This window comes from Gavialis gangeticus, unplaced genomic scaffold (genome assembly GCF_001723915.1).
Source record: "Gavialis gangeticus isolate Ggan-Ray unplaced genomic scaffold, GavGan_comp1, whole genome shotgun sequence".
NCBI classification, from domain to species: domain Eukaryota; kingdom Metazoa; phylum Chordata; order Crocodylia; family Gavialidae; genus Gavialis; species Gavialis gangeticus.
Window position 1 is genome coordinate 9,177,858 of NW_017728998.1, and position 14,667 is coordinate 9,192,524.

The window sequence follows — 14,667 nt, forward strand, 5'->3', positions numbered from 1 at the left end:
ACACGAGAGAAGGCGCTGCACTGAAATACCAGGCCAGTCTAAACAGTGACTGGCACAACGCTCCTCCTCCAACTACCACACAACCCCTTTGCCCGCGCCTGCGCCCTGCCTCCCCTGCTGCTCTGGCCCCGCCCCCCGCGCTCCCGCCGCCGCCGCCGCCGCCGCAGTCCGGCCCCATCCCCGCCCATCCCGCGAGAACCGCCATCTTCTCGTACGGTAAGGAGGCAGGGGCCAATCCCCAAGCCGTAAGGAAGCCGCCATCTTGTTGTACGGAAGCCCTCCTCACTCCCCCCCAACACGCTCCCGGACACGCCCAACGGGTACCGGGCGGTGCCACTCCCAGCAGAGCGCGCGGGCGGGGCGGCGGCAGAATCGCTGGCTGCGGTAGGAGACGGGGGCTAGGCTGTGCGCTCCCCCGCCGAGTGTCCTGCTCCCTGCTTCGTACCCTGCTCTGCTTTCTGCTCCCCAGCCCTGTTTCCCCTCCCTAATCTGTTGTTCCGCTTTCAGCTCCCTGCCCTGTCCCTTGCTGTGCTGCACTCCTTCCCTGATCTGTTGCTCTGCTTTCTGTGCCCTGCTCTGTCCTGCGCTTCCTCCCTGATCCGTTGCTCTGCTTTTTGCTCCCTGTCCTGTCCCTTGCTCTGTCCTGCACGCCTTCTCTGATCCGTTGCTCTGCTTTCTGCTCCCTGCCCTGTCCCCTGCTCTGCTTTCGGCTCTATCCACTATGCGGCACACGGGGCTGCCCCTGCCTTAACAAGCCCCAGCGGTTCAACCCTTTGCAGGCATGGCTTAACATGGAGAGCAACGTCCTGACCACCGCACCGAGATCGCTGGCCCTGAGCCTGCCGGCGCCCTCGACGAGCTGGTTTGGGGCAGCCCGGGCACCTAATCGCACCCTGCTATTTAGGGAAACAGGCTACTAGTAGGGGTGGCAGTTTCGTGCAACACCGCACTGTCTGCGGTCACTGGGAAATCCGGCATGGGCTGCGATTTCCCGAAAAATCAAAAAAAATGGTAGTGATACAAACTGAGTGAAGGCGCCCCCACCGATCAGCAGCCGGGACGGGGTCGCTACAAAATCGGCTCTGCGGGGCCACAAAAAAACCCTTTGTTTCACCCCAACTTCAGTCGGTCCCCACCTATTAGGATTGACAAACATCCAGTAAAGGCGGTGTCGCTCCCAGCTTGCACGGGCAGCGTGTCTGGAGGGTTATCCAGCTGGAGACACTTCTGTTGGGAAAGTTGTGTTTGAGCAAAAAAAAGCTGACGGAGACACATGTAGACTGGTAGACAGCCATGAAAACGGGCCCGGCTCCACGTGGTGATTAAATCTACACATTACCAGGCTTGAGGATTTTTTTTCCTCCATCTTCCCAATTTTTGGGTGTTAGGGAATATTTCTAGGGGAGGATGCCAGAGACATACCTGCGTGCATAGATAAAGATTTGGGTGAGGTGTAAATACGTATGAAAGTTGGATCACGCTTGGTGCAGTTTCTAGATGAAAATACACACGCGCACAGACATGCACACTGATCTGTGTAAATATGAGGTGCTTTGTTACCACACACTGACCGCTCTGCAAGTGGATACGTGGGTATTTGATGCAGTTAAATTATACCCGCCTAGTTAGTTCACTCCATAAAGGCATGTCTTCTGTAATGCCGCCTAATTTTGTTCTGAATTCGTGTCACCCATACTCCTATCGGCAGAATGTGACGCAATGAATGAAGATTAATAACTCTCTTGGATCTTGAGCCACATAACCAACTGCCTTTATTTTGCAACACTAGCCTTTTTTGTTCGCCCCCATATTGCCTTTATAAGACTATTTGGACAGGATCGAGTCCTACTTAGCAGACAGTGCGGTTTGTCTGCCAAAATTGAAACACAAAATGTCTCTCAAGTGGCTAAATATATGGAGGTATTAAACATCCGTATGGATTTTGATATGCAGTTTTTGCAATGAATTTTATTTTATAGGTCAGTTTGCTTTTAAAAGAAAATAGTGCCAAAGGAAAAAAAGGATGAACCCGGAAAATATCACCAAGGAAGCTGTCCTTATTACTGGAGGAGGTGGTTACTTTGGTTTCCGGTTAGTGCATACAATTTTAACTTTGCTTTAAAATAACTATAGGTGCAAATACTTGGCGGAACAGCTTTGCTTCTCAGAAATCGGTTGGTTAAAATGGAATTGCAGAGTTCTGCATTTAGTTATTCCCAGCTGAGTGTTTTTCTTTTAACTGCCTGGTCTGGACCCTCAGCCAAGTTGTGATTTTTCTGCCTCAAAAGTTTCTGCAAGCCATGTTATGCCTTCCATTAACTTTGTGCAACCCTTAAATGAGAATTCATCCTACCACCAGCTCCACGCAAACCGCTCCTCCCTCTGTGCATAGGCTGCAATCTTGCAAACATTTATTTGCACATTTAATGTTATGGAAGATTGGAGAGCGGGGGGACTTCTTTGGTCCATAAAGTTAAGCACCCACTTAAGTGTGGTAGGACCTGGGGCCTTCCAGGTGCACAGATTGGAATCAAATCCATCGTACCCTTCCACAGCTAGTTCTGCAGGTTTCAGAGGACTAAACAGTTGTAAACATTTATTTTAGCCATTACAAAAATCAAATATGACTTCAGATTCACACAGGAACACATCTGTTGCATGACAAGATGTCATTTTTACAGACACTCTTTGACACCACAACTATGCTTTAGTGGAAAAATCTTTTATCCCCTCTCCAAGGGCTTGGTTTGGATTTGCTTTCTAAGGATTATGGAAACAGCGCTTGTCGCAAGCAGAAAAAATTACCATATTTCTGCTTTGCATCAAATTCCGCTGTGAGCTTTTGCCGAGTCTTGCAAGTAGAAGCAGACAGTTCGTTTCAGACCCCTTAATGGGTACACAGATTCTTTGAAAACACTGACAAGCAAAAGGCAGCATTGAAATGGTTAAGGAGTCTCTCTCAGCCAAGGTGAAATGCTTTTATGCATCGTTATACTGCATATAGCACTAACATATGGCATCTGTCATGCTTCAGTTTAGGTTGTGCCCTATGCAAAAAGGGAGTCAGCGTGATTCTGTTTGATGTCGGGAAGCTGATCCAGGCTGTACCAGAGGGAGTAAAGTTCGTAGAGGGGGATGTCTGCCATCTCTCTGAAGTGGAAAAAGCCCTGCGCGATGTTATCTGCGTGTTCCATATTGCTTCCTATGGAATGTCTGGCAGGGAGCAACTGAACCGAAAACTTATAGAAGACGTGAATGTGAGAGGAACAGAAAATGTCATCCAGGCTTGCAGGAAAGCAGGCGTGTCGAGACTGGTCTATACAAGCACGTACAATGTCGTGTTCGGAGGCCAGGTTATCAAAAATGGGGATGAATCTCTGCCTTATTTCCCTGTTCACCTCCATCCTGATCACTACTCCCGGACCAAGTCACTAGCAGAGATGAAAGTGCTGGAGGCAAACGGCACTGAGCTTGGAGAAGGCAAAGGAGTGTTAAGGACCTGTGCTCTTCGACCAGCAGGCATCTATGGGCCTGGAGAACAAAGGCATCTCCCAAGAATAGTTAGCTACCTTGAAAGGGGATTCTTTAAATTCCTGTATGGGGATCCCCATAGTTTAGTAGAATTCGTGCATGTAGATAATTTAGTTCAGGCTCATATCCTGGCCTCTGAGGCACTCAAAGCCACCAGCCAGCACAGAGCTGCTGGCCAAGCCTACTTCATCTCAGATGGCAGGCCAGTAAACAACTTCGAATTTTTCCGACCTCTAGCTGAAGGCTTGGGTTACAGATTCCCAACCCTTCGCCTTCCTCTCACCCTCGTGTATTTCTTTGCATTCCTAACTGAAATGGTTCACACTCTGGTCGGCCCTTTATATAATTTTCAACCTCTTCTCACTCGCGCTGAGGTTTACAAAACAGGCATCACACATTATTTTAGCATGGAGAAGGCCAGGAAGGAGCTAGGGTACACACCCGAGCAGTTCAATCTAAATGAAGTGGTGGAGTGGTTTAAGTCACGGGGACATGGGAGGAAGCTTAGAAACTATACGGTAAAAGATCTCATTAGGGACGGAGGCTTGGTCTTGCTGCTGGCTGCATTGGTGCTCTCCTGGCTTCCAATGGCAATCGCAATGTCAGTGTGAAAGACACAACGTACTGAGCCTGTTACGTCTATTTTCGAGTGATAATACATGCACAGTACATGAGAATTGAGATGCAACCAGACCTCGCCTGCTCTCTCTGAAGAAATCCCATTATTACCAGCGGTGAAATAACTCTCCTCTTCAAGTCTTAAATCTATTATTTTTGCATTCCAGAACAACACAGTGATATATCCCAGCACTTTTGGGGGGTGGCCATATGGATACAGAACACACTCTGTCCAGCTATGGCACTGTTCAGATTAAACGGATCAACAACGTTACCAGACAAGTGACTATACTTAGTCGTCATACTGATTATAGTCATCTGTAGGGCAAAGTGAGGCTGTACTCTGAAAAGTAACACAGTTCCCAGTTCTGTGGTGTTTTGTTGACTTCCGTTGTCCGCGAGGTGTGAGAAAGTGAGCAGCCTGCATTCTTGCTTTGGGTTTGAGCCTGGTGTCTTTGCTTCTAACTGATCACCACAAACAAGAGGGATCCTTTGGGCCAACACAGACACATCTTTGTTCCCTCCCTCCATTTCAGGCATGCCACTGCTGACATCCACATCCTATTGTTTTCTGCAGGCTCGGAGACGCACAATTGATCCAGATTAATAAGCGTCTTGCTGGTGATGTGTATGGGGGATAGGGTTGTGTTCACCTCGTCTGAGCTCTGGAGAAACTGGTGCGTAAAAGCACGACAGCTCTAATTGTGTCACCTGGGTAAACAACAGTGGCTCTGAATACCCTTGGGGAACAGAACTGCTGATGCTACTTTTCTAGAGATCCCCTTTTCAGATGAGAGCAGCACTTCCCTTTAGCAGGTAATCACAGGCAGGAGAAAGATCAATATGATTGCTAATGGCATGTTGTTTGCAGTTACAGCAGCGTGCTGCAAATTATGGAACAGACTTACCCTTTTCACACTGCCCAGATTATACCCGTGACCCCTGCTATTGATTCTTCCTTAACAAATATGTGGCTCGTGGCCCAGAAGAGAACGCTCTACCTTGCTCAAAAGCAAGCGTATTTCGAAAACCAAGTTCATTCACTGTCCATTCCCAGCCAAACTGTGGTCTACAGTACGGAGATAAGTTTTTATAAAATGGCCTCATACCCATGGGCTGGCAAATCCACTTGAGTTCCTGTTCACCGGGGGGGGCGGTGTTTCCATTAACATCCACAAAGGATAAGCCTAACTGCTTAAACCTTACATGCTAGTAACTTTTGTTAAATAAGAGCCAACGTTCATCTGGAGTCAGTGCGACAGAGACTACCTTGATCGCTTGTACTAGCACAAGTACTCTGATAAGACAGTCTTTTCATGAGTTTGAAATGGTCACCCTGACGGAGGATTACCTGAGTATGCGATCAGCAATGGGAGCCATGCATTGGTTTCTAGTTCCGGCTCAGGAGTTTATACTGCATCAGCTAGTTTTGATCACTTCGTAATAATCAGACAAACTGATGATAACCAGAGAGCGAGCGTGCAGTTGTTCCTGAAATCCTTTAATTCTCATCCTTACAGCTAACCTTCCAGTTCTACCGATTTAATAGAAAGGAGGTTTGCAAGGCATCCGCCACTGGTGCAGCAGCCATGTGATTCAGAAACCGAACTCATGCCTAACATTGTATTCAGAGAAGTTACCTCAAGGTAGAAGTTGACTCAATGGATTTACTGTTAAAAACAAAAAGCATAATGATGCTAATGGAAAAAATACTGAAATAAACCTAAACGGACAGAAATTTTCGGCGTGCTCACATGTTCTAAATATATTGCGTCTGCAATGTCATACTTCTGAAGCACTTCTACAGCGAGCTAATTTGTAACCATTGCTGTAGCCAAGTGCTCCGTTTGAAGCACTGGTTTGTAGACTTTTTCTAACGGTAAAACATGCTTATTTAAAACGAACAAGCTGATTAAAATGTGCATTAATAAATAAAGGCAATGATTTTCTCCACAACTGAAGGTCTCAGCATTGCTGAATAGTTAACGCCACTAGTAATCCCTCAGGTACCGTCATTATTTCTGTGTTCCTTTGCTCAAAATACACGTCTAGAAACTTAGAAATAAGAAGAATTTCCCTTAACACCCTCTGTGACCGGAGAAAAGCTTTGGCTCTGTATTGGAAACGAAGCAATTTATTATTATGGACCTTGCAATTGCATTGATAACAGCACTTTTAGAAGTGTCAGACTGGAAAGAGCATTCTAGATCGTGGAGTCCAGCCCTACCACCACCAACCACCACATCACGTAATCCCTTTGATTTTGAAAAGTTTAGTTTTCAATGTAATAGGCAAAGCAATACTGACAGTTGAACATTCAGGATTTGGGGAACAATGATGTTATGTCTACAGCTGAAGGGCAGTGTGCCTTATAAAAACTTTGTAAATAGCCTCTCTGTTTTAGACGCTGGAGATACACGAAGCCCAAGCTGAACACGGAGAGAAGGGAGGAAAGCAAGCAAAGCAGCTGCTTGGTAGCATTTCCAAAAAAATACCAGCATGAAGGGGGTTGACTGCAGCAGGAATCAAACTGTTTGGGAACTGGAGATTTTGGCATTCTTGGCTGAATGAGGACAGCCCTTTTGTTTTCGATTCCAAAAAATTTACGCAAAAAGTGGTACAAATTCTGTAAGGTTAAATCAGTCAGTACAGACCCCCTTGTCTGAATGCTGTAAAGGATGAGCAATAACCTATCATAGCGAGAGGTATCTTTACTCCAGCTTACTGTGTGTCTACACTGGTTTAACTATTTCAGTGGGGGAGGGGGAAGAAATCACACCCCGCAGCAAAATCCTGAAGTCAGCACAAAAGCTGGGTGTAAACCAGGGTGAATGCACACCTAAACTAATACACAGCATCTGACAAAGCAGGCTGCCTATGAAGCTCATGCCTCTCTGAACCAGTTAGTCTTGAGGGTGCCACCCTGCCCTGCCTTCTACCCAAAATAATTACATTGTGGTATCACCCCCCCACCCCACCCCCTGTAAACCATTTAAGGACATTAGTGGCATCAAACCATTGGACTTCATCACAGGGAAAAGCTAACGGGTGTTTTTCCCCAGGCATAAATGAGGGGTTTTGTCTGTTCCTTGTTAGAGGCTAGCGTTCGTTGAGAATCACTTCTGTGTGCTCCCATGTTTGAGATGGGGCATCTAGTACAAGCGGGCAGGAGGGTTTGGGGCTCTTTATGGTACAATCAACCAAACACAAGCCCAATGGAGGGTCAAAGGCTCCAGGGACAAAAGCAGGCTGCATGCACTGCACTATCCCGTACCACTTCCACTGAAAACAAATGACAAACAATACACAGCAACGGCCAAAGCGACGGGAGACCCAGCCTGAAGGACACCGCTCTGCAGTGACAAAGCAACTGGGCTGTTGAGGAGCCATTTGCATTTCCTTTAATAGGAAAGGAGGACAGTGCCGCCCTCTCACAAAGCCAGTGTTTTCCCCAACACGTGCCACCTTCCAAAACGTTATGCCCACAGCACATGCTGCAAGTCTTGAGGCCCCCGATGGGCAGGGAAATAGGGAAAGGCCCCATTGTTTGTGGCAGGGAGGGGCCCTTTTATTTCCTTTTTTAAAACAAAAAGGGATTGATGGCAGCAAACCTGCAGAACGTCTAGCCCCTTTCAAGCGTGGAGCATCCTTCAAATGCAAGCTGGTAGGTTATTTTCTGCTCCGATCCCTGCACCACTGATCTGACATTAAGAGAGACGGAGAAACAGAAACGTGAACAGAAGAGGTGGGCAAACCCATAACGGATCCATGAGAGCAACAGGAGCAAACAGTGCAGAGCATGAGGTCTGTCCCCTCATGAAACTAATCAAAGCCAAATATATATATAAAAAAAAGCAGATAGTGGAAGACGATCTTCCAGTAAAACACAAGTCTAAAAATCCTAGTCCTAAGCAAGCTTTCCCTTGGAGAGCTTTGCCAATCAAGACAGGTAAAGGAGGTGTATTTATGATGTCTCAATGACATCTTTGCTGGGAACCCAATGGGGAGGTGCCAACTTCATTAGCATGAAAATTAGCAGTGACATTAATGCTGACTAAAGCAAAAGTCCCTCGTGGCTCTATAAGCAATACAGGACAGCACATGATTATTTGTGGCCATTTCTTGTGCTAGTGGGCTGAATTACTTACACATGAAAGGACTCTAGGGTCAGGTCCAGACTTTTCATCCAGAGCAGCAAGGAAGATCAGATCTTCATCCACAGAGACAAAAACGCACGCAGCTCGGGACACAAAAAGAAACACCATATGCTGGGCAGTGAGGATTTTTTCTGGTCCAACCTATGGAGCTCAGCTGGATGCTGCAGAACCATTCAGAAGCAAGCAGGGAGGAGGAATCATTCATTGCTTCCCAAAGACCCACCTTCATCCTAAGCATCTTTAGCTTGTCCTAAGCACTACTTCATCCTAAGCATCCTTAGCCCTGGGGCCCTGTCCTCCCCACAGAGGAAGTATGGGAATCCACATACTGGCAGACCCTCTTTCCCCACATACTTGTCTGCACAATGGGCAGACACGTGTACACTCGTTCTTCCCCGACTTCCTACTTGCCCCAATATCCTAAGTCACCTCCTCCCATATGAATGGTGCAGTATGGGAAGAACGTCCAGACCTGAAGAGACAAGGGTAGGATTTTCCTTAACAGCAGATCCCACATAGGGCCAGACTTGGCTCTTTTACTTGAGGAAAAGCCCCACTACCTTTGGGTGAGGAACAGCAAACTGTGAGACTGCTTAGCCAACTCAGCAGCATTTGGTATATTCAATAATTCTTCCAACTTTCAGCTCCACCTATTAAACCAAGCAAAGGACCGATAGCAGAAGAGGGGACCAAAACCAAGTTAAAAACAGGTAGCTTCAAAAAAACACTCCAAATACACCTGAAAATGTACTTCCTCAAAAAAAAAATCTGTGACAAAAGTTTCCTTCCAAATGTGTTTTATTACGATAATCCCATGGTTCCCCCCAGCCTCTTTCATTTTTTTTTATTAAGATCAATGAAGGTCATTACTTGAACTGAGCGCTGTGCCAGAAAGTTGCCAAATCCCAGTACGTTATTTGTGTTGCCAAATCCCAGTACGTTATTTTGTGTTCCTACATGAGAATTACCAGAGGGGCAGCTAAAAATTGAAAAAGCTGAAATCCTAGTACGCAGTATTGCAGCTGTACTGAAATCCTAGTACAGCTGCAATAATGATGAATCCTTAGATGAGGTCACATTCGAAACAGGTGCCTCCTTTCCCTTCCTAAACCTTTTAAACGGAGGAAGAACAAAACTAATATTTTTAAAACAAAAATTAACCAACTAGAAATTGATTTAGAAGATCGGCAACCGTTTAATGTCAGAGAAGTAACTGATACACTTGTAAAAATACAGTACTCATGAAACATGCTCAAACTTTTCATGGATGTGTATATGTATTTATTTAAAAAAAATTAAACTTCAGTTACCCCGCCAGCACAGAATGGAAATTTACAGCCTCTGATCCTATGTGACAACCAAAAACGGCATTTCCCCTCAAAGCTGCCTTTCATTTCTGCTAGCTTCTCAACATCCCCACATTCTCTGTGTGGTGGATGGCTTGATTCAGCAGTTTGCAAAATAATTCACAACTAAATTGTTCTTCAGCACTGGTGGGTTGCATTGATGAAAGGCCTTGTTCTCAATAGCTTGGGGAGGTTAGTTTTATATTCCAAGAACAAAGATCCAAATCCAGAAAAGCGCACCTCAGAAATCACTAGGATAACTTCTGCTGAATATGTATTTTTAAATATAGATCAGATGCTACAGAGACATGTAACTGGTACAATATCAAAAAGTACTCCATACGTTAAAAAAATAAGTTATTTTTTTAAGGACTTACAATAGCTTCGGGTCTATGAAAACAACATACAAATTTTTAACAGACATTTAAGAGCTTTTATAGTGAGCAAATCTGGGAGATTTTTTTTTCTTTGCATAGATTAAAAATTAGCCCACACATTCAAACCCAGTACTTCAGCGTTGGAACAGTCGCAAGGATGCCGAAGTGCTGGCATAGACTTAATCCCAACAAAGCGCTGACACCTCTTGGGGGCCTGAAAGTTGTTCAAACATGGGACACTGAAAATGAGGAGAGAAAAAAATCCTTGTTCCACCTGGTCTGAATGCCAGCTGAATATCGAGTCTGCTTATTTTCCTTTCAAGTACCAAGCAATACTTAAGAAGAATTTGGTATGTGCCACAATGAAGGGCTGTCTCTGCCCACCAGCAACTGCAACCTGGCGCACGCACCGAGGACTTTCAAGGGTCATTTCGAAGCACTGTGAAATGCACCAATGCCTACATACACGTGCAGTAACAGCGTATCGGCTTCCCATACACACATACTACTCTGTGCAAGGGAAGGAAATAATAATGGGAGAAAAGGGGCCACCTGAACAAGTTATGTTCAGACACAATCACCGATACTCAAAATTTGGGGTCCGGTGCTCTTGGACTCTAGAGTTCAAGGGGAATATTTCACCTGTAGGGTTTGGATCAGTCAAAATGCTGCAGGAAAATACTCTGTTGTAAGGAATGGGAAACTTCTTCACCACGTGTCATGCCCAGAGGTTACCGTGCACCTGGATCCAAAAGCCTGCTCAAGGGTGTCCTCCAGGCAAAAAGAAAAAAGCCTGCAGGGGATCTGGGGACTTTCAGGTCCACAAGGACTCCCTTCTTCAGAAGAATATTTGGGCACCCAGCAATCGACAACAGGGGTGACCAACCCGTGGCAAATGGGGGCGGGGTGTCTGTCTGTCAGTCACATGCCAGGAAGCAGGAAATAGAGCAGCACATCAGGCAGGGAGAGAGTCAGGCAGAAAGCAGAGCAGCAGAGCAGGCAGAGGAAGGGGATTGAAGTGGTACTTGGGGAGGGTGCAGAGCTAAAGTATGGCATGCCTGCCAAAAAGGTTGGCTCCCAATGATGTGTTGGCTCCCCCAAGGCAGCGCTGGACAAGACTGTCTGTGGAGAAGATCTGATGGGATGCAGGATGGGCAAGAAATCCGATTCAATTTTTTTTCTTCTTTCAGCCACAGACCATCCAGCCCAATCCTGCTGCAATCAAAGGGTTTTTTGACCTTGCAGGAAAGAGAACAGGAGGCTGCATTTGCGGCCCTCACCTCTCCCCCTTGAGGACGCCTGGTATTCAATTTGCAAAACATTCAGGAGAAGTTGTATTCAAAATCTGAAGCCCAACCCTTAGCAGTTACTGAGTCTCTACTAACACACTTCCATCTGAAGTCAAATGAGCCTTTTTGAAGAAAGCAAAACTGTAACAGTGTTCCTTGGACCGTCCTCTGAATGTGTAGTGGTATCAGGGAAGTGAATCTGGAAACAACAGAAATGGTAGCACGGGGAGGAGGAGAAACTGAAAACTGCTAAGGCTTTCTCCTGGGCAGCAAATCCCCCAAACCAAGCCAACTCGCTGTGGTGAGAGAGACAGTATTATATATGAACCGCTTCAAGCCTTGGGCTGTTATGTAAAAGACAGAAGACTGTAATTCTCTCTGCACCTATTTGAGAAGCACAATCAAACATACAGACTGAAAAAAATTCCACCCACATATGGAGAGAGCAACTAGGAACTTCACATTAATGAATAATAAGCTGCTAACATGAAGAATTGATGCGCACACAAATTAGGACATCTGGTTTCCAATATGTCAACCAAGGAAAGCAATTCTGTTCTTGCAAGGAAACAAACTTTCTGAATACAATCTAATAGGGTTTTCCCCATCTAAAAATCCTGTAATTGTTCTTTTAACTAAAGCCATAATGATGACACACCTGTTTGTACTTTTGCACACTGCTGTGCCATAGGAAAAGAACATTTTAGGAAAACAGTCTACATTTAAGAAAATGCAGGGCTGTTTGACAGTATCTTCTAAGAAGGTTTATAAAAGTATAGACAGGCAGCTTGCTAAAAATTCATTTCTATGCACATTACCAGCTGAAAGGACTTGCAAAATGATACTACACCAAAGTAAATTATCCTTTCAGAATCTAAAACACCTTTCCTTCCTGTGAGCAACAGATAGCTGCTACCACACATATTAAAATATTTTCTTGCATTGCCTTGAGGGAACAGATTTACATGATACAGAAAGTTCACATTTCTTTCTCGCTTTTTTAAAAGCTTTTCATGAAGCCCATCAAGTACCCCAGTTAACAGTCTTGGAGGATATTTAGTTTTCAAAAACTGACACATTCACAGGTGCTAAAAAAAATGTAACAAACTTCTAGCAAGAAAAAGTATAGCAAGAGCTACAAATTACCCTGAATATTTTACACTGTGGGGGATACAATCTTCTGCCTCAAAAACAGTAATATACATGATGTCTCAATCTTGTAAAAGTGCTTTTACAGCATTCAATAAATTAAACTTGCTACCTGTCAATCAAAGAGCCAGGTTTCTACTGTTGCAGGGTTGTATGCATGCAAACAGTTGTAAATGCCTAGCCTATGGCCTAGGCGCACACATGCCGAATACAATTTGCACTCGTACGTCAGGTATCTGCAAGGCAAAGCCAGGTCCCCACAAATGCGTGAGAAGGACCACATGCCCTGGAACTTTAAAAATCTCTCCCTTTGCTTCCTCACCACCCTGAGGTTTGCTATCCTGGATGCAAATAATACCTTGAATATGCAGCAAATCTAGCCTGCAAGGAGTGTACACTCGGTACAGAATATAAATTAAAATGAACAAGTTTCTCTCATAACAAGGAATGATTACGGGAACCTGTCTGTCCTCTTCTCAGCCTGACAAAATGTTCATTGAGTAGGATGTCCGGAGCAAATGAATGCCGCCTCCTGAGTGACATTAGTGAAGGTGCAACGAAGAGAATACCTTCCTTAGGAGTAGAATTTGCTGTTACTGACTTTCTTCTCCTTTAATCTTCAAAATAGAAAAATAAAGTAATTAATTTTGTTGGATATTCTAGGTGGAGAAAAGATCCCTGCAAAGCTCAACTCGCTTAGCTGCGAACCGTAAACAGTGTATCAACAAGTCCACGCATTTCAATTTTTCTATAAAACAAAATATTGAGCATTAAAATACTTTATATTTATGCAGCACTCTGTGGTCCAAGTTTTCTACACATACTAAGAAATAAATATTCAAGGAAAAGTATAACAAACAAGCTGCTGGAACTAGCCACTAGCCATGAGGAAGAGTGTTTGCATGTAAAAATATGTTTCCTTTTGAGTACATCCATGTTGGCCAATCTTTGAATATATGGCTACAAATTCTCCCCATTTTCCTAGTCTTTACTATATAGAATATGTTTCCTGGAGTTTCTTTGTGGTAATAATGACATATATTTAAAATGTATTCCATCCAGGGACTGCAAAAACAGGATGCCCCAAGGAGCTGTCTCCATTCAATACACGAAAACATTAAGAGCACACATTTTACATGAGAGATGGAGAAACAACTCAAGAAACTCAGCTCCCAGCTCTGTGCTCCAAATGCCAGCTAATAATACTAGCTCAGCTTAGTCACCCATTCCTAATGGGGTCAGTCATTAAGTCTCCACCCCACCTTATCCACAGGGTGATGCCATGACTTCCAGCCTGTTTTCTGCAGTCTTGTCTGGGGAGATGGCAAGGAGCCCTATTGCTACTGATCAGTCATGCCATACTTCTGATTTGAGTTGTGCCCCGGCTCAGTTCTCAGAAAAGCCCTGATGGGTTGACGTCTGACTGACTGCAACAATATTCCCCCGTCCCCACCTGTTGTTTTAGGAGCAGCGAAGATCTTTTCAGGAGCTTTTGAGCAGATGGTGCCACTTTTGGGCTCAGCTCCACTCCCAGTGCAAGACTGAGTCCAACAGCAACTGTATTTCTGCGGGGCTGTGCATCCTACTAGCAACCCCGCTCAAAAACATAACTCCTAGTTTGGGAAGCAAGCAGGATCTGTACTGAGAGTTGGACTTGGAGTGAGGGGTCTTTCTTCCTCAGGATGCTGTACTGATGTTGGACTAGCAAGTCCTCATGGTCACTATGGCTAACCATTGCATCTTCTCTTGAGCTCAGCCCAAACCAGAATCATGTTCTAATCCTGCATGTTTTAATATGTACACAGCGCAATTTTAAGAGCTTACATAGGCCTCATTGTGGGAGATAGGGTCATTTATTTGGCTGTTTGGACAGAAAAGTAGGGAGAAGAATAAGCTCCCAGGTATTTACAATGTGACTAAGACTGTCACTGGCAGCGACTGATCAGGCTGGTCCAGGGCCTCAAATTCCCTTTCGTAGTGTACAAGCCTACTGTTTTGGCTGGGTTGGCTGTTTTCACTTTAAGGTTTGCCATGGTCAGGCCAGACAAATACAGCTACTTCTCCCAGCAAAGACTCTTGTTCCTCCCTCCTCCACTTCTTAGTACACTCAATCAATTGTTGAACAAAGCCAAGATCTCTGTACCATACTTTATCCTTAGGTATGTCGTATGTTGTTTGGTATCCCCTGACCACGATAAAG

The 14,667-nt window shown here is 45.0% G+C and overlaps 2 protein-coding genes across 3 annotated transcripts in view; one reads left to right on the forward strand and one right to left on the reverse strand.

The window, feature by feature from the left end:
- Positions 1–1,138: 1,138 nt before the first annotated feature.
- On the forward strand, positions 1,139–6,105 carry SDR42E1 (short chain dehydrogenase/reductase family 42E, member 1). The gene is made up of 2 exons (XM_019505477.1): positions 1,139–2,091; positions 3,035–6,105. Exons 1-2 carry the CDS (start codon positions 2,024–2,026, stop codon positions 4,140–4,142), a joined length of 1,176 nt encoding a protein of 391 aa, XP_019361022.1. The 5' UTR covers positions 1,139–2,023; the 3' UTR covers positions 4,143–6,105.
- A 3,372-nt stretch (positions 6,106–9,477) lies between these two features.
- The window catches only part of PLCG2 (phospholipase C gamma 2), a 106,654-nt gene continuing 101,464 nt past the window's right edge, over positions 9,478–14,667 (reverse strand). For both annotated transcript variants that reach the window (XM_019505479.1, XM_019505478.1), the window contains exon 33: positions 9,478–13,084. In XM_019505479.1, coding sequence (XP_019361024.1) covers positions 13,042–13,084 — 43 coding nt within the window. In that variant the 3' untranslated portion in view covers positions 9,478–13,041. The remainder of the gene's footprint in view (positions 13,085–14,667) is intronic.